This window comes from Staurois parvus, unplaced genomic scaffold, assembly GCF_062004578.1.
Source record: "Staurois parvus isolate SC_StPar_1 unplaced genomic scaffold, SC_StPar_1.0 ptg000544l, whole genome shotgun sequence".
NCBI classification, from domain to species: domain Eukaryota; kingdom Metazoa; phylum Chordata; class Amphibia; order Anura; family Ranidae; genus Staurois; species Staurois parvus.
In genome coordinates this window covers 858,908-879,761 of record NW_028318340.1, presented here as the reverse complement: position 1 = coordinate 879,761, position 20,854 = coordinate 858,908, and the positions used below count along the sequence as shown (strand labels likewise).

Here is a 20,854-nt window from a genome sequence, read left to right as displayed (position 1 = left end):
GGCCAGGACTATAAAAATATTTTTTCTTATAAATCAGGTAAATATTGAATAATTTTATTTTGTGTTGCTTTTCTGAGCCAGCGTATGAAGCTTTAGAGATGGTTCATAAGTGCGGCACGGACTGAAGCTCGGGTTTCACAGCTAATTGACACAGTAGTTTTTCAGCGGTTCCTGTCAGGTTTACGTCAGGTTCAGGACAGGATTAGGTCAGGATTTTATCTTGTTCACACATGTGTGGTTTAGAAATGGTTCCCACAGATATCAATAGCCTGTATTCTGCACCTGAACCAGACCACTCTGCTCAGAAATTGTACAGGACTCTTTTTCAAACTGCACTGAATTTGCACCACCAGTGCACTGTACATATGTGAACAGGCACCATAGGAAGCAATGTTATTTCATGCAGATTGGATGCAGTTCAAACCGCATCAAATCCACATATACGTGAACTGGCATTTAAGCTCCTTGTCACATCTTTTCTATAGAGGCTCTGCAGCTGAAGCTGGAATCTACACATATGAGATGACTCATCAGTAGTGATTTATTCCCTGCTGTATGGCTCAATCTGACATTTCAGAAAGGCAGAGCGTACAGCTACTGTCTCTTTAGCTACCCCATAGCACTCAGGGGATCCTTTGCCATGTATTACATGTTTATTTGTGAAACACAGCTTGAATGTATACAAGCTAGATAATAGAAAAAATGATATAAGAAATAACAAATAAAATTATCTCAAAGCCATTATAGTTTCCCTTTAAAAGGATGATACATACAAATTAGATACTTACATAAGAGTTGGATTACACAAATTAAAGTATTACTACACATAAAAATTTGAAGAAGGGAATGCTGTGTAAAATAAAATATACATATAATTAAAAAATATATATTATTTAGGTTTTAACAGTGAATTTGCATATGATGTCTAAGGTTGAACCAAGAGGTGCCCCTTTTTCCAGTGTAGAAAGTAGATACCATTTTACTGGAAAATATCTGCAATATTTTTACGTGCACATAGCCTGTGCCAAGCATGTAAACTGTTGTAACTTAGGACAGAAAAAAAGCCTGGACCGAAAGAGTATTTTTACAACATTTTGTACAATTTACAAAGAACTATTATTACATGATCTATAATAAAATTCTATTCCACCCCCCTTTGTACAGACGAAAATGGGAGGAGGATTGTGGCGTCACTTTTTCAGATGAGGATTGGGATTCCATGGTGGATAATATATGCAAGAGCTCTAGATCTCTTTCGGTTCGTGAGACGGCCCTTAAAGTTCTAACCAGATGGTATTATACCCCGTCAAGACTACATGTACTGTTTCCACAAACGTCCCCTCTATGTTTTCGGGGCTGTGACTGCACGGGTACTTTGGTTCATATATTTTGGGATTGCCCGACCATATCTTTGATCTGGCGTAGGATTTCTGAGGTCGCTGCCTTATTGTCGGGTGCCCCGATACGATTGTCCATGCAGACCTGTTTATTGGGGGCCCATATCCCAGGGGTCTCTGATGCCAATCTGAGATTGATACACACATTATGTATTGCCACTTTATGGTCTATTGCCCTACATTGGAGGTCCAATGTTGTACCCTTGGACTCCGTTTTACACAGAATTGACACTGTAATGCTTATGGAACGCATTCATTATACCCTACTGGATAAGATGCACTTATACGATAAAAAATGGGAGTCATGGAGAGATTGCAGACACTTATTACATGCTTAATAACATCCCCAGTAAGAGTTGGCTGGCATGTACTATTGACAGGTGTATCACCTAACCTACTTTGTCGTTTACGTACTTCATGCACTTGTAACTTCCTCTTTTTTTCTTATCTTCTTTGTTATGTTAATATACTTTTATGTATTGTACTTTTCAAAAGTGCCTTGTTTTTGCTGACAATATCACTTTTAAAGTGTGCTGTTGTTTTACTGTCTACTCATGTACAATAAAATCGTTTGTAAACAAAAAAAAATTCTATTCCACTTTCAATGTATGGATAGCACTTACCTGGGCCTTTGGGTTTTCCTGATGTGATACGGCCCAAGCGAAATACAACAGCCCGTTCATATTCATTAATTATCTAAAAAAAAATCACAACCAAATATGTGACTCTCTGTACACATTGGGCGTTCCATTACTACTATGTGAAAACTGAACTATACCTTTACACAGAACCAGATGGTAAGTGGGAATGTAATGGCCGTAAACAAAGCAGATAAGATGAGAATAACCCAGCCACAAGCACCGATATCACCTTTTATAGCATCTGGAGGACAAAAGATACCACTGATTAAGGACAAGTTACACTGTGTATAGATCATGGAGATTAAACAATGACAGAAGATCCAGGGCCAAACTCATAACGGCATGCTGATTTCTTCTCTGGTTAGAACCAGCCATACATGGATCAAAATCCCGCTGGTTCAACAGGGACTGGCTGAGATTCGATCCATGTATGGGTAGGCTGATTGTACCCATGTTGATCAACTGGAGTACAATGAGGGGTCATGCCCTTTTTGGAAATTTTAAATAACTGGGCTGCCCTTACCTAGGCACACAGAAACATGCAAAAATGTGCACATGCCATCACACATGCATAGGTGTGAATGCAGCCTTACTGATTGCATTCTTGTAACAGGTCATTGACTTACTAGGTAATGAAGACAGCATTAGGGTGACAGCCCCAAAACATGCAATTTAAAGCCAAGCCAGCAACGGCAGTTCCTATATTCCTGCCTATTTACTGATAAGTTTGTAATTTTTACAAGTGATGAGCAAATTAGTTTATACTATGAAAGACACCCACTAGATGGCAGTACATGATAGCATTGAAGACCCGTGGAGACTGAGATTGAGCTCTGCAGTCACTTTTGCAGCAGTTGTTTTCTTATTCTAGGTCACAATCCTGTGCAATGTCCTTTTGTCTCTTTCGGTCAGTTGACCATGTTGAACTCACTTATGTGTATCAGACGATATTTTCCCAGAAACTGTATATGCCATTATAACCTTTGATATTGCACCTCGCGACACAACAAATAAATTGGCAACTTCAGTCACAGAGGCACCAGCTAAGCGGGTACCAACAATTTACCCTCTTCGAAGCTCAATAAGCTTTGATATGACTCTGCATTACTAGCAGCTCATGCAGTGAATGACGAAAGTAAGGTTTCCCGCCTGTTAGCTAGGTGTCTCATCACACAGCAGAAGCAAAAGAATTTTACACCACTTCCGCTTTCAACGCAAAACATATTGTCACTTTTGTAAAGGAATTAAAGATAAAGATTGATTAGACAATCTGCCACGACCTTTCAAACCTGACAATTTTTCAATTTTTTTTTAGTGTTTCAATTGTTGGAAATATTATGTTTTGCATTATATTTTCACATTGCTTTTGTAAGTGAAAAGTGAAAAAGTGAAAGCATGTGTTTCCTCCGGCTACTCTGGTTTCCTCCCACAATCAAAAACAAATCAAATCATGCTGGTAGGTTAATTGGCTCCTGTCTAAATTGTACCTAGTATGTGTATGTATGATTGTGTGTTAAGAGACCTTAGATTGTACGCCCCTTGAGGGCAGAGATTGATGTGAATGTATAATGTGTGCATGAAAAGCGCTGCGTAAACTATATAAATACCTGTAATAAACTAGAAACCACCTGTCTGTGCTTTACCATTCTGGCTCTTTATCTGGACGTTTTAATATTGGATCAAAGTTCTGCATGGCAGAAATTTTACAAATTTGTTAAAACCTGAACTGCCAGAAATTCTACATTCTTCCCCTGTATTGCCACAAGCCCATTGTGTTTGTGTTTGCTCTGTGTGTAATATGACAGCTTTTCCTGGACCTTTTTATTAAACTTCTTCTGGAAGAATCAGAAAAGGTAAAATATAAGCAGATTAAACTTCAGCTTTAGTAACTTCTCTTTAGGTCCTGGCATCCAGCACATCATAACCAGATCGATGACCTTTTAGGTTGTGGGTATAGTGCATTGGAAAAAGTCCTGCTTGTCATATTTACATAGTTACATAGTTAGTCAGGGTAAAAAAAGACAAAAGTCCATTCAGTTCAACCAAAAAAAAAATTTATAATCTTACACCCACAGTTGATCCAGAGGAAGGCAAAAAAACCCAGCAAAGCATGATCCATTTTGCTCCTGCAGGGGAAAAAATTCCTTCCTGATTCCCCGAGAGGCAGTTGGATACTCCCTGGATTAACTTTACCTATAAATGTTATATTTGTGTATCTAGGATTTAGTGGATCTAGTTATATTCTGTGTATCTAAGAAAGAATCCAGGCCTTTTTTAAAGCAATCCACTGAGCTGGCCAGAACCAACTCTTGAGGGAGTCTATTCCACATTTTCACAGCTCTTACTGTGAAGAAACCTTTCCGTGTTTAGAGAATAAATTTATTTTCCTCCAGACGTAAAGAGTGCCCCCTTGTCCTCTGTGATGACCTCAGGGTGAATAGCTCTACACCGAGTTCACTATATGAACCACTGATGTATTTATACATGTTGATCATATCCCCCTTAATCTCCTCTTCTCAAGAGAGAATAAATTCAGTTCCTCTAATCTTTCCTCATAGCTGAGCTCCTCCATGCCTCTTATCAGTTTGGTTGTCCTTCTCTGTACTTTCTCCAGTTCCCCAATGTTCTTTTTGGGAATTGGTGCCCAAAACTGAACGGCATATTCCAGATGAGGTGTTACTAATGATTTGTACCGGGGTAATATGATATCTCTCTCTCTGGAGTCTATACCTCTTTTAATACAAGAGAGGATTTTGCTCGCTTTAGAAACCGCAGCTTGGCATTGCATGTCATCATTAAGCTTGTGATCTACCAGAACTCCCAGATCCTTCTCCACCATTGATTCCCCCAGTTGTACCCCCCCTAGTATGTATGATGCATGCATATTCTTAGCCCCCAAGTGCATAACCTTACATGTATCAACATTAAACCTCATTTGCCACATAGTTGCCCAATTAAACAGTGCATTGAGGTCGGCTTGTAAATTGAAGACATCCTGTAAGGACGTTATTCCACTGCACAGCTTGGTGTCATCTGCAAAGACTGAAATGGGATTTTTAATCCCAGACCCTATATCATTTATAAATATATTAAAAATTAAGGGCCTTAACACTGATCCTTGGGGTACACCACTGACAACCCTAGACCATTCAGAGTATGAATCATTAACCACTACTATCTGAATACGATCTTTTAGCCAGTTTTCTACCCATTTACATATGGATTTTTCCAAGCCCGTGGACTTTACCTTACACATTAGCCGTGTGTGGGGAACTGTGTCAAACGCTTTTGACATATCCAAGGATACCACGTCCACAGCCAACCAAAACAAATGAGATTTGTTTGACAACTTCTGTCTTTCATGAATCCATGCTGTCAGTTGCTTAAAATATTTTTTTTCCAGCAAGAACTCATCTATTTAGTCTTTTATTAAACTCTCCAGTACCTTCCCAACTATAGATGTAAACTTTGAGGTTTTCATCAAAACATACATTAAACAGATTTCAATTGTAACACACACCTAAAACGTACAAAACAGTAAATTATTTAAAGTAAAAGTATAGGGCCAACTTTTTTTTTTATCGTTTTGGATAGAGTAAGGGAAGGTCATAACCTTTGTCAGTTTACTTTTTGTCACTTGTGTCCTGTTCTGAAAATTCCCTTCACTTCCTGTCCCATAGCCAAAACAGGAAATGAAAGGAAACCCCAGCAAATTAAAGGAATCCCTTGGGGACCCCCAGGCCACCAGAACTAGTGTCTCTATTGGAAGACTTTCCCTCTATCACTTTTCTGGGGACAACCCAAAATTTGGCATTTTCTTACACTTTCACTTTCAATAATAATAGCAAACAGGACAAATAGAGAGGGTGAATCTACCTAATGAGGGCACAGACCGCAATAAAAACTGACAGGTGATCTAATCCATCTTCACTCTGTCCAAAACTAATAAAAATGTTTGCCTTTAGTTGTACTTTAAGAAAGCTCCTGATAAATCTCCCCCCCCCCCCCCCGAAAAATTAAAAAAATAATGCAGACATGATGAACCACTTGGACTTTCACTGTTGTCAGTCTTCTGTTAAGTACATGCAGTGCATCATACCAACCATAAACTTTCTGACGAGGTCTTAAAAAACACTGCCACCTTGTTCATTTAGGACAAAATGACAATGTCTGAAGACAGTTCACCTACCCCACAGGCAGTTATTCTTACCAAGCAATGCTCCTACACCGCTTCCCCGCACTGCTGAGCCCTTGCTAATGAAGTTAGTATTTCAGGTATTGGGAAGCACATGACCTCCCCCATGTGATAATTCTTGAGCCTGAGCTGCCAATCACCACTCCAGAATGCTTGATGCATGAGATCACCCCATATCCAAGCTCCAGCAGTAGCCAACAGTGGAGCAGGCATAGCTGAGTAAATCTAAAAGCCTGGGGAGGTTAGGTATCTGATTGGGCAAAGTGAAGGTGTCTTTTTAATTGTCAGTTATAATGTACACACCTAAGAGTTTAGTAGGGCCCGACCGAGATTCAATCCATGTATGGGCAGGATGGTTTATCTGAAGTTGATCAATCAACTTCAGTACATCCAGCCTGCAATAACCACCAGCAGTGATCATTGTGTTCTGCTGGCAGGGAAGGCTCCCCACCAGCAGATCACAATAGTACTGCAGGAGCGATTCCCCCAACAACACTGTCTATGTTGATGTGGGAATGGAGCAGTCTTTTATCCTTCCACCCATGGTGGAAGGAAAGAAAATTGCATAATCTATGGGCAGCTTAAATGCCAATGTATAGCAAGACAGATGCAGTGTGACCTGAGAGATACCATGTGAAAAAGTGGTAGAAGGATCTTAACAATTAATAAGAAGAAACAGCAGTGAGCGCTAATCCTGAAAGCGGCTAGGCACTCTAAGTAACCAATAACACTTAAAAGCAATAACATAAAATAGTGCAGCCATAAATCTTTCAATGAAGCTTTTTGGAAAATGGAGGCAATTAATTATGACAAATAATAATACAAAGCGAGTTTTGCTCCGCTAGTATAGAGTACTTACCAACCAGCTCATCTTTTGATTTTCTCTTTTGTGGAGGAACCGGAGTATCCATGTTCAGGTCAATAGTTACCTGTTTTGGATGATAATTCATTACGTGCGGTTTCACATTATAAAAACTCTTATATGGTAATTCCTACAGATCGTTGTATTTGCAGGCACTATGGAGTAGTTCATCCTTGAGTTTACTGAAACAGCACTTTTACTTTCTGCTGAACTCATTCAGCTCCTCCTCCAGCAGTAATTTGGCAGTCATCTGAACTCTAATGTAAACACTGAGTAGGCACACATGAAGACATGGAGAACAAAGTGCTGACACCCAATTTATCTTTTCTTGTGAAATTTGAATATGAATTACTCCACAGTGTCTGCAGCTATGGAGGTCAGTGAAGGCCTGTTATAAAAAAACGTATTTACTATTTGTTTAGAATATTTACATATTTGAATGTCCATAACCAGGTTACGATGCTATGTTAAGTTTGGCAGGTTTACATACAACGTTTGCTAATACTATTTTTTCCCCCAAATTTTTTGACAACACAGTTCTTCCAAAGTTAACATGATATGTAATCTTGTTAGTCAGGACACAAAACAGTTAGCACAAGACTATGGAAATAATGTAGTCCACTGTAGTCAAGAATACCCCACACCATCTAATAGATTGTTAGATGCAGTCAATCTGTGAGTGACACAGCTGCCTGAATACCATAATCTGCAGTGGAGATTCCTCCATCTACACTGTTAGCTGAACAAGGAAAAACTGAGCCATGTATGACTACTTTAAGATTGCAGCAGGAGAGTTTTAAAATATTACTTTAGTACACATTTATAGAAATCAGAAAAATATATGACTATTTGTCACTTTAACCTCTTTTTTGAAAGGAAAGACCTTTGGCAATTTTGAGCTTCAATTAATTCATCATATATACTGTAGATTGGAATACCTAATGCACTGTGGGCTGTCACTTTTGTACAAGTATGCAGTGCCTAGGCACAGTGCAGATATACAGTTAGGTCCATATGTATTTGGACACAGGCACAATTTTAGTTTTTTTTTCAGGTATTTACCAAAACATATTCAAGCTATAGTTAAATAATGGATATGGGCTGAAAGTGCACACTTGCAGGTTTAATTTGAGGGTATGTACATCCAAATTGGAGGAAGGGTTTAGGAATTACAGCTCTTAAGAGTAGCCATCCCCCCTTTTGTAAGCCGTGTACCGGGGTGGGCTTCCCTGGATACAGTGAAGTCACAAACGACGAAAGCAACCCCAACACCAGCTTTTGCCACAACAGAATTTTACTTAGATGTGGCAAATAAACACAACCACAAATGCTGGAAACATACAATAAATTTACATACACCCAGCCCAAAGGCCGAGACCCTTGTGTTGCACAGCACGGTGCCTTCTGATGGATGAAGGTAGAAAGTGTAGTAATTTACCTACTGGCGGGCACAACTAAGCTGCCATACCTTACCTATTATTACCCTAAAAGAGCAGGAATCAGGGTATGGGTGTATGGTATGGGCTAGCCTGCGGTGCAGCACAACAGCTTACAATCTTACACAAATCTACAGTATTCCCCCTTCCATAACTGGTCCTGTAGCATGTTTTTTTTTTTTTTGTTTTTTTTTTTAAGTCCGCAAACGTGCAACTATAACGAAAAAACCCGTAAGTGTTCACAAAAAAGTGCAAGTGCAAAACACCACACAAAAAGTGCACTTAAGGGTGTGCTTTTGTCCTACCCCCGGAGGGGTTGGACCGTTACCCTGATCCCCCGGGGCACGAAGCTCCTGACAGGGACAAGGTTCCCATTTGGTCCTCCTGGCCAAAAGGCCTGGTGGACCACCGTTCCTTATGTCCAGCCGAAGCCGGACATCCAGTACTAGGCCAGGGGGTTCTCCCGAAGAGAAAACCCCCTAGGGACAGGGGAGGAAGGAACCGTATGGCCACACATCCTCCCCCTAGACTTCAGGGCAGGCCCGAGGACCCACACCCTCCATCCTGTGAAAAAACACACACAAAAGTAAAAAGTGACAAACGTGGGGTGAGGAAAAATAAATAAATAAATAATTAAATAAATCTATAAAAATAATAAAAAGTGTCGTGCCCAAATTGTGCACTGACCAGACCCTGAGGCCTGTAGCAAAAAAATTGCCCAGAACTTGACCAAAAGGCCCGGTCCTAGAGGCGCAGTGCAAAAAGTGTTTAAACTCGGTGACCATGTGCTCATTCGCAACGTGGGGTCCCACACCCAAGTGCTACTCAGAGCACCCCTGAGGCGACTACTCAGGGGGCACCTAGTTTGCGGACTCTCTGCCTTCCCAGCCCCTGGCCAGACCAAGGTAGACCGTCCAAATCAGGAGGTAACTGGGTCCTTCAGACGTTCCAAAGGAGAATTACTCCCGAGGCCCCAGAACGAATCATGGCGCTCCCCGGTTTCTGTTCTCCCCGTAATAGCCATCCAGACCCCCATCATTCCAGTGAGGGTACTATACAACAACCATCCCCGCAAAGCTAGAATGGTCGGGAGAACCCCCACTGGACACTGATAAGAACAGATACTACACTTGATCTTAGCCAAAAGGCCGAGAAGCGACTGGTCCTGTAGCATGTGCCTGAGTATTCCTTCTGAGCAAAACACCAGTCTGGCTTGAGTTTGTAGGATTTTATCAGCTCTCCAATGTGAAATGTCACTTTAAGTTGTGGAGTCCTTCCAATAATCAGTAACAACACTTGTGGCCTGACACAAACAGAGACCCTAACTAACTAACTAACTATAGGCCTGGACACAGTCTCAAGGCGCCAACACTGAAATGAGGTGCGTGCACGATCTTACCGACCCGGGTCTGCTTTGCATCCGCTGGTGACTCTGAACAGAACAAATGTCTCTCCAACAAGCATGCGGTCTTGCCGTATATGTTGTTTAGTCCCTCTGCTCTCATCAGCCTTCCTGGCAGCAATCTCATCAGCTTCCTGGCAACAATCTCATCAGCTTCACTCAGCTCACACGGCCCCTTCATTCAGCATCGTCCAAAACATGGCTGCAGTCTCCTCTTCTTGTTCACTAAACTCCAACTCAGAGTGCAAAACCCCACCTCTTCATGAATATACAAATATCTATGCAGTCTGAGCCTGTGTTAGAAAAACAGTGACATCTTGTGGCTAAACCGCAGAATGTCAGTCAAAACATTAATTTACTTCCACACAGTGTTCAAACAATGAGAGCTGTTTCTCCATCTCACACTTGGACAAATGAATATAATCATAAATAAAATGTTCACTTGTAATATTTTGTAAAGAATCCTTTACTGGCAATGACTTCCTGAAGTCTGGAACCCATAGACAATACAAAAGACTGGGTTTCCTCCTTTCTGATGCTTTGCCAGGCTCTAACTGCAGCTGTTTTTAGTTGTTCTTTGTTTGTGGGTCTTTCTGCCTTTAGTTTTGCCTTCAGCATGTGAAATGCATGCTCAATGGGGTTGAGATCAGATGATTGACTCGGCCATTGCAGAATATTCCACTTTTCCTTCAAATGGGTTGCTTTTGCAGTGTGTTTTGGATCATTGTCCATGTGTACTGTGAAGCACCTTCCAATCAACTTTGCTGCATTTGGCTGACTGTATATCTCTAAACACTGCAGAATTCATTCAGCTGCTTCTGTCTTCTGTCACATCTTCAATAAACACCAATGATCCAATGCCACTGGAAGCCATGCATGCCCATGCTATTATACTGCCTCCACCATGGTTTACAGATGGAGTTGTGTGCTTTGGATCATGAGCTGTTCCAAGTCTTCTCCACACTTTTTTCTTCCCATCATTCTGGTACAGATTAATCTTAGTCTCATCTGTCCAAAGAATGCTTTTCCAGAACTGGTCTGGCTTTTTTAGATGCTTTTGGCAAAGTCTAATCTGTCTTTTCTATTCTTCAGACTTATGAATGGTTTGCACCTTGTTGTGAACCCTCTGTATTTGCTCTCGTGACGTCTTCTCTTGACTGTAGACGTTGACAATGATACACCCACCTCCTGGAGAGTGTCCTTCACTTGTCTGGATGTTGTGAATGGGTTTTTCTTTACCATAGAGAGGATCCTGCGATCTTCCACCACTGTTGTCTTCCGTGGACGTCCATGCCTTTTTATGATGCTGAGCTCACCAGTGCATTCTTCTTTCCTCAGAATGTACCAAACAAAATAATGATGTAGCGCTAATACCATTAAACCCCACCAAACATTAGAGTGGCAATGATATTACTAACGTGAACATATGCATAAAAATAAATTTGCACATAAATATAAGCATAAAAGGTGAAAATGCAAAAAATAGTGTCTAAAATCACTCACACAGTACACATGTAACAAAGTGTCACATACCAGGTCCAAAAGGGACCAACAAATAACAATAGTGCCCCAAATGATCCTAAACGGATCTGATAGTGATGAAATGACAATGCCCAAAAAGTCCAAACTGGGACTAAACACAATAGTGCTCCAACCCCCCAACAGAAAAACAGTAGTGCTCTAATGCACCAATCCCAAATACCACATATATGACAACTAATGTATCACTAAAAAACACAATGCATCCAACCGTGCATAAATAAACAATGAAAAAATGTGCTCAAAACATATAAACATATAACATAAGATCCAAAAACATATATATAATTTTTAAAACACAAAATGAGTCCTGTGAGGTGAATAAACACCTAAATAAATCAAATAATGCACTCCTCGTGAAGATTGACACAAAAGGTGATGACAGGTGTACGAAAATATCCAAAATAGCTGAAATGCCCGCTCACCTCCCCGTTTCGACCTACGTGGGGCCAAAACGCTTTTTGGATCACTATACCGGATCCTTCATGCACGGGACTCCTCCAAACTCTCCTCACTGATCTCCCCTCAAATGGCTCTTAGGATAGTGGATCTCCTCTCCAGACATTAAATCAGTAAGTGGCCACTTATTTCCTCATAAAATATAAGTGAACACTTCCATAGTGTAGCAATAGTGGTATGACCCTCCTGCGCTCCAAGTGTGTATTTAAAAATAATAAACCAAATAAATAAATAAGTGTATAAATCCCAAAAGGAGCTGCTAGCATTAAATCATATACCAGTGATCAAGTGAATATAAAACATAAGGAATGCTGCGCTACATTCAAATCAAATTGTGAATGTGGGATCCCAAAATATCAAATCAAAAAGTGTGACAATATTAACAATATTGACAATACAAATCTATACGTGCTTGCTGATAATACCAAAAATCAAATGAATCACTCAAAAGATATAGAAACACAAAAAACTATATCTATACGTATGTGCATGAATACAAAATACATACACATACATATAATTAAATCACACGTGCCTATTGTGAAGTGAAAAAATAACCATAATATTGGTACACGCAAACTTATATCTCAAAGTCCAAAAAATAGAATATTGTAGGTGAACAAAACAGTAAACAGTGCTTCCAAATTATACTGTTAGTGACCACAAGTGAAAAAAATCGTGCAGGTTTCTGGGTGTATATAGATCTATGAATCCAACCACCTTCTGGATTAGCCTCTCACCTCATCCCTTCGACCCTTGCGGATCAAAGAGCAGTAGTGGATCCCTCTCACAGATCCTCCAGGCACCAAAGCACTCCAAGACAGCTCTCAGGATATAATATTCCCACTCTGGCTCTTCTCCAGGAAAAGTTGAAATATCAATCTCTCAGAATGAGACAAAGGAATCCTCCCATAGTGTAGTATATTTATTATACCATAGGAACATGTAACAAATTTTAAATAGGAACTCACGTAGCAGCCAGTCCACACTAAAGCCTCATGCTTTCAGATGAGGATATGTCTGTTGGGTGTACAGCTGGATGCACAGGTGTACCAAGATGGCCGCCACGCCGGAAATACGTCACAGCGCTACGCCTACACCCGGCGTAGCGCGGTGACGTATTTCCGGCGTGGCGGCCATCTTGGTACACCTGTGCATCCAGCTGTACACCCAACAGACATATCCTCATCTGAAAGCATGAGGCTTTAGCGTGGACTGGCTGCTACGTGAGTTCCTATTTAAAATTTGTTACATGTTCCTATGGTATAATAAATATACTACACTATGGGAGGATTCCTTTGTCTCATTCTGAGAGATTGATATTTCAACTTTTCCTGGAGAAGAGCCAGAGTGGGAATATTATATCCTGAGAGCTGTCTTGGAGTGCTTTGGTGCCTGGAGGATCTGTGAGAGGGATCCACTACTGCTCTTTGATCCGCAAGGGTCGAAGGGATGAGGTGAGAGGCTAATCCAGAAGGTGGTTGGATTCGTAGATCTATATACACCCAGAAACCTGCACGATTTTTTTCACTTGTGGTCACTAACAGTATAATTTGGAAGCACTGTTTACTGTTTTGTTCACCTACAATATTCTATTTTTTGGACTTTGAGATATAAGTTTGCGTGTACCAATATTATGGTTATTTTTTCACTTCACAATAGGCACGTGTGATTTAATTATATGTATGTGTATGTATTTTGTATTCATGCACATACGTATAGATATAGTTTTTTGTGTTTCTATATCTTTTGAGTGATTCATTTGATTTTTGGTATTATCAGCAAGCACGTATAGATTTGTATTGTCAATATTGTTAATATTGTCACACTTTTTGATTTGATATTTTGGGATCCCACATTCACACTTCCATAGTGTAATACTGTTTATTGGGTAGTACAAATACCATAAAACTCATATGACTTCATCAGGGCTAGATGAAGCTGATAAATCACTTGATTAGCGTGACGATACGCATCGGCACGTGGTGATGCACATCCGGTCGGACGCCATCTTGAGACACCCAGGAAGACACCCATACATCTGGTCTGAGGTCTGAAATATTCTATGCCTTGAGAAAGATGATACTAAATGTGAGTGCATATGAGTTTTATGGTATTTGTACGTGACACTTTGTTACATGTGTACTATGTGAGTGATTTTAGAAACTATTTTTGCATTTTCACCTTTATGCTTATATTTATGTACAAATTTATTTTTATGCATATGTTCATGTCAGTAATATTATTGTCACTCTAATATTTGGTGGGGTTTAATGGTATTAGCGCTACATCACTATTTTGTTTTTTACGTGTATCATTTGGTATATGATTTAGATGTTGGCAGCTTTACCTCCTTGATTAGCGTATAGGGACTTAGTTAGGAGCGCAGGAGGTTCTTTTCACATGTTTCAGAATGTACCAAACTGTTGATTTGGCTACTGCTAATGTTGCTGCTATCTCTCTGATGGATTTGTTTCATTTTTGAATCCTTACAATGGCCTGTTTCACTTGCATGGAGAACTCCTTTGAACGCATAATGTAGGTTCACAGCAATAGATTCCAACTGCAAACACCACACTTCGAATCAACTCCAGACCTTTTACCTGCTTAATTGATGAAGAAATAACGGAGTAGCCCACACCTGGCCATAAAACAGCTTTTGATTCAACTGTCTAATTACTTTTGGTCCCTGGAAGAAGGGGGGATGGCTACTCTTAAGAGATGTAATTCCTAAACCCTTCCTCCAATTTGGATGTACATACCCTCAGATTAAACCTGAGAGTGTGCACTTTCAACCCATATCCATTATATAACTATAGCTTGAATATGTTTTGGTAAATATCTGAAAAAAAACTAAAATTGTGCCTGTGTCTAAATATATATGGCCCGAACTGTATGTTCCGGTAGTGATAAGAGCCCAGTGGCTTTACATTTCACATTTTGTTATCATACCCCTAAGGCACAGGTGTCAGACCGGCATCCCTCCAGCTGTTGCCAAACAAGTCCCATGAGGCATTGTAAGATTGACAGTTACAAGCATGACTCCCAAAGGCAGAAGCATGATGGGGCTTGTAGTTTTGCAACAGCTGGAGGGCCGCCAGTTTGACATCCCTTCCCTAAGGGGTAAATGTGGGGGCCTTTTTTCAGCTGGAACTAGGTGGAGCTCAGTTCCACCACCTCTGGCTCAGGCCCTCTGCTCACTACTATCACTTGTAAGCACAGTCCAACTTTTGGGTTTAGAAATTACAGCTGGTCTCCCACATATCTGGTCCCCTGAGTGGCTTCCACTGGGTGCAGGTTAGGAGATACAGGTGCTCTGCGTGCAGTGTGGATGCCGACACCCCCACTAAATGATCTAAAGTGGGAAAGTCAGAGCCACCTACAGTGTGTGGGGAGTTACTAGCTCTGGCTGGGTGCTTTAACTTAATACAGCAACAAAAGTAAGATAAGTGGAAGATGGTGGAGCTTTTAAGGGGAGAGGGGGGTTTGTATGCAGAGGTAAGTGCTGAAGAGAGTTAAAAGTGAGATGTGGATGGAGGATGCAGAAGTAAGCAGTTATGGAAGAAGGCTGCACTCTGCATGCAGTGCACTCCCGCACTCTGCACTCTGTATGCAGTGCACTCCCGCACTCTGCACTCTGTATGCAGTGCACTCCCGCACTCTGCACTCTGTATGCAGTGCACTCCCGCACTCTGCACTCTGTATGCAGTGCACTCCCACACTCTGCACTCTGTATGCAGTGCACCCCCAAACTCTGCACTCTGTACATAATTCACTCCTGGTATTTAATTCCCCTTTAAGGCCACATTCACTATTTCACGCAGTATGGTGTGTGTGTGTGTGTGTGTGTGTGTGGGGGGGGGGGGGTATTCTGGACCTATTTTCTGAGAAGAAAAGCCCTGAGTGAATGTAAAAGGAATTTATCAACTTCAGATAGTTCCAGCAGAGGTGAATTGGACCATACCCTCAAAGAATACGCTCCAATTAACTGAAACTGGGAGTCTTTTTACATCCTGAGGAAGCTTATGAATGAAAAACATCCATGATATGATGAAGCAGCCCAAGTAGAATCTTAGAAGTAATGATGAAAAAAGGTGTGTCACTACTTGGATGGTCATTTCAATAAACTCATTCTCTGGGTATCCATTTGGAATTAGCAGGCTAACCTCAGCTAGTTCTATGCAGTAGATTATATTCCAGGGAGAAGTGCCATTCAAAATCCCTAGAGAAGCCAGAGATGCTATAGCAATTGCAAAATGATCTTTTGAGAGCAGATGCAGGACAGTGGTACCATCTTGGATTTTATTTGCATATAGGCTGAAGGGAAGTTATCTCCTTCGGTAATCATCCATAAATGAACAAGTAGTGTTTGGTATGTTGTGAAGGGGTCTACTCAAGTTGTGTGTGCTGTTTGAATGTGTCTATTCTTGTGCTTTGAGATTATATAGAGTTTATGAGGTACTGTATGCATCCCATCCATGTTTCTTGTGTAATCACAGGTGTAGGAGGATACAATAAATATTAAAGGAAAAAAAGGGAGATGGGGGAGGGGGTTGAGAAAAATGTTCGTTATGGCTGCCCACAGCCCATCCCTAGAGATTCAGAAGTTATATATTAAGTGTGATATTGCTTTGAGCAGAGCATTTAGCACCATCATTTAATAAGTTGCTGTATTTGTGTGGCAGAGATCACAAGGAACCAAAGAATCAGTGGGATTGCCTCATTGTTTCTGGGGTGGGGGGTCTGGCTGAGAGGTATTTAGATTTAAAAGCATAACCAACTCTCAGTGGGTTGACACTTTAAATGCCGAATTCAAAACAGGTTTTAGAAAAAACTAACGCATGTTGACAAACAGCCAGACTGATCATTGCCACAGCACATAGGGTTCAGGCATTAAAGCTGTATAAGGGATGGAAAGAAATTGAGTGGCGGAAACCATCAGGACCCAATAGTCACTATAGTAGAAGCAGCCTCAACCCACCTCTGTCCAGACCACACGCCCAATGCCTTTCACAGCACCCACAGGGCTTACTTATGGGGGTCCATGTGAAATGTGTTGGGCATGGCCTGGACAGAGCTGGGCTGAGGCTGCTTCTCCCATAGTGACTGCCAGATCCTGATGGTGTCTGCCACTTAGGGTTTTTTCCTTCCCTTATACTACATGCATTGAGCTAATAGAGACTGTCCCCAGCCTGCACCCTCAGTGTGAGTCACCGGACTGGGACACACAGGAACCACTAGTGGTGGTACTATTTTGTTCAGTGTGGGTTCACAGTGAAAAATACCGTTTTCACCTTTTTGTGTGATTATTTTTTTAACTTCAGTGCTGCTGATCTATTCCAGCCTCTTTCAGTCACTTTCTGTCTACATGCACTTAGTCTGGACCAGCTTCCTGCCATTGGAAGTATTGACCAGTCTGGATGTCAGTGTCCTTCAGCCCATTAAATATGGTTTGGCATAGTTACTACAGTTTATGGAAATGATCTGCGATGGAGTACGATGATTAAAAAGGTTTGGGAACTACAGTACTAAGTGAACAGTTTTTATGGTTCAATTTTTTTTAATTTAAATTTTACAAATAAAACATATGCAAATAGAAGTTAAATTTTGTAAGAAATACGGGGCCATTATCATATCTGTTACAAAAAGATATCTAAGACATCACGTATATGGTGCTACATGTAACAGTAACACAAATATTGCATTTTTATAACACGTGTCCCATAAAGGCAAAATAAAGGAAAGGAATATAGAAGGAAAGGGTTGAGGTAAGGGGAGGTAGGGGTTAAGGTAAGGGGAGGAAGACCTGGTTATTGATATGTCATGCATTTAAAGACCAAATAAATTGGCACCTGACATTAGTAAGACAATACACGAACCATGAGAACCAGGTAGCTCTATACCAGGGGTCTGACCTACAACCTTAAGGGATTTCAGAGTGACCAGTTGGAGAAAATGCCCCAGCGTAAGTGGGAATAAAAAAAAACAAAACAAAAAACTACATAGTGCCCCATCATTGGTATTAATTGGAGGAATAGTGCCTAATTGTTTATATCAGTGGAAGGAATTATGTCCCATTGCGGGTGCAGTGGGAATTATACCTCATTACTGGTGTCAGTGGGAGGAATAGTGTTTCATCATTGGTTTCAGTGAAAAGAAAATTACCCCATTGCTGTGTCAGTGAGAGGAATGGTTCACCACTGTTGGTGTCAGTGGGCAGAATGGTGCCTCCTTGTTGGTGTTAGTGGAAGGAATAGTGCCCCAAGAGTCAGATAAACGCAAGCAAAGGGCCACATTTTGGGGTCCACTGCTCTATACCTTTTCATCGGGTCATGTAACAGTTTGTGTGACTTTCAACTTCTGTAAGTGAAAGAGTGAGTGATTTCCAAGCTTTAGCAAAGGTCTGCTTCACCAATGTGAGAAGGAAACGTAGGAGATTAAATTGAACTTTGAATAAGCCTGGGGGTTTCATGCATAAAATGGAAAAGTGAGGAGTCGTGGACATATCCTGTCCTATTAATGCTTGAGCCACCCGACAGGTCAACCAAAAGTGGTAAAAGATCCACACCTGTCCACATGCACAAAAGCTTAAGGGGTAAATGAACAGCTCTTCTTGCTTTGATAAACCAACCCCTTAGGACATGCACTGAAACGTACCAGGGCCAGACTCCTATTACTAATAAAATGTAACATTTTCCAGTTTTTTTTTTCAACAATTTAAAAAAAATGCAAATAAACATATAAAATATAAATTAATAATCGATAATACTGAAATAAAAAAAACTAATAGCAGCATGTATATTGCAATGTTTGAGTGACGTGATATCTAGGATTTTCCCCATATAGCGTAGCACTCACCTTCCTCTTCTAGTTCACAGATCTGACTGGATCTTTGTTGCTGTCAGAATTGCTTTCCTTGCTGTAGGAACGCCCCAGGTCAATGTGCTATCACCAGTAAGGCCGCCCTCTAGTTTGTTTAGCATACCTAGACTGGGGAATTTATTTCTATAGAGACCATAGTCACCATAGTATCATATACCAACTCTACAGTATGTTAGCACAAGGTAGAACAACCACAGCATTGCACAAAAAACACTATATGATAAATACAGTATATTCATTGGCTAATCTGTGATCTTTTGTATGTAGAATTAGCTTAAATTGGTTGTGATGAGAAAAAGGAAATGTTTACATGATATTCTACTGAAACCTGTAGTTCAGGTTTTTCATGTCAACTGGGGCCGAAGGCAGTCATGTTCATCACTGACAAATACCGAGATAACATTGCAATATGTAACTGGGGTATTCAAATACTTGTGAGGTAAATGTGAAATATTCAGCAGTACAGTACCTAACTCTTCACAGGAAAGCTGTCAAACTTTATATATGAAACAATAACAGTCTGGGATCCGTATAACATGATGCCTGGTGTTATCAAAAGTGCTGCTGCCAACTAATGACTCTGGGGCATCATTGTGTATGACATCATTGTGTACAGAGCTTGTACGGTGTCGCAATGACATTGGTGTCCATGTATTAAACTGAAATTAGCTGCAATTGACTAGCACAGAGTTTGCTCAACTGAGCTGCAGTTTACGTAGCTGTGACGAGGATCGGAGATGGTGTTCTCCACTTCCTATTGACGCACAATAAGAAGGGGCCAGTGACTGCAATACAAATGGGCAGTTAATAAAGTGTGATATAGGCATCTGGACTGGCCATTTATGTAAATTATCCTCCTGGCTTCTCCACCTCAGAGGTGACGACAGCAGGGCGAGGAGATGGAAAAACCACAACGTGAGATGGAAGTGCAGGAATTACAATATATAGTGTGCAGATGGACCACCGCACACGCATGTAGGGGTATTGGCCCGGGTGCAGCAATGCATGAAAATTCCTCCTGCTGAAAGTCTTGTTGAGTGCATCTACTGCCTGCTGCATTTTCTACATAATATATATATTCTGTGTGTGTATATATATATATATATATATATATATATATATATATATATATATATATATATATACACACACACACACACATACATACATACATACATACATATACACACACACACACAGGGGTTAGACAAAAAATATGGAAACACTACATGATATGCAGGTGTGAAAGTAACAAAACGTTTCCCGTCAAAAACGGAAGTAATGTAACATTCTTTTGCTTCCACTGTATGATGAGGCACCTAGCTAACAGTTGGGAAGCCTCCCGGAGTCATGTCAGAGCTTACTGAGCTTCAAAGAGGGCAAATTGTTGGTGCCATTTAGCTGGTGCCTCTGTGACTGAAGTTGCCAATTTATTTGCCGTGTCACGAAGTACAGTATCAAAAGGTTATGATGGCTTATACAGTTTCCGGGAAACAGTCAACATGGTCAACTGACCAAAACAGACAAAAAGGACATTGCGCAGGATAAGAAAACCTGTGAAGACTGAGATTGAGCTCTGAAGTCACTTTTGCAGTTGTTTTTTTAGGGCTTGTTTACACCATGTGAGGTGACTGGTGGTTTTCTGCACCTAAGAAATGCCAGTCACCATACATCATGTACATGAGCCCCTAAATAAGTTTTTAAAAATATTTGTTGCTGGAAAAATTGGGCAAGTTAGGAAGAAATAGAAGTAGAAGTGGTCATCTCTGAAACCAGGCCTACAGTTTACAAGGCACCCATCGTGATTTGTAGCTCCTGAATAGTAATACTGGCTTCCAATAGCTTTAGGCATGGCACCATAAAAGCTCTGTACACAATGACGTCGCACAGCTCTTGCATGATCTCCGTCACTGGCTGTTTGTAAAGCCGTCACTGGCTGCTTCTTATTGTGCTGCAATGAAAAGTGGAGAACACCATCTTCGATCCTTGTCACAGCTACGTAAACTGCTGCTCAGTTGAGAAAAAGACATGATAGTCAATT

At 40.7% G+C, this 20,854-nt stretch overlaps 1 protein-coding gene and 1 pseudogene across 1 annotated transcript in view; both read right to left on the bottom strand.

Moving 5' to 3' along the window:
• STOML3 (stomatin like 3) overlaps positions 1–18,871 on the bottom strand; it is a 31,480-nt gene extending 12,609 nt beyond the window's left edge. Inside the window, exons 1-4 of the mRNA XM_089690818.1 lie at positions 18,790–18,871; positions 7,093–7,162; positions 2,176–2,279; positions 2,021–2,093 (exon numbers count right to left, since the gene is read on the bottom strand). Coding sequence (XP_089546944.1) covers positions 2,021–2,093; positions 2,176–2,279; positions 7,093–7,144 — 229 coding nt within the window. The 5' untranslated portion in view covers positions 7,145–7,162; positions 18,790–18,871. The remainder of the gene's footprint in view (positions 1–2,020; positions 2,094–2,175; positions 2,280–7,092; positions 7,163–18,789) is intronic.
• LOC149451221 (U2 spliceosomal RNA) lies at positions 9,576–9,691 on the bottom strand (annotated as a pseudogene).
• Positions 18,872–20,854: the final 1,983 nt, after the last annotated feature.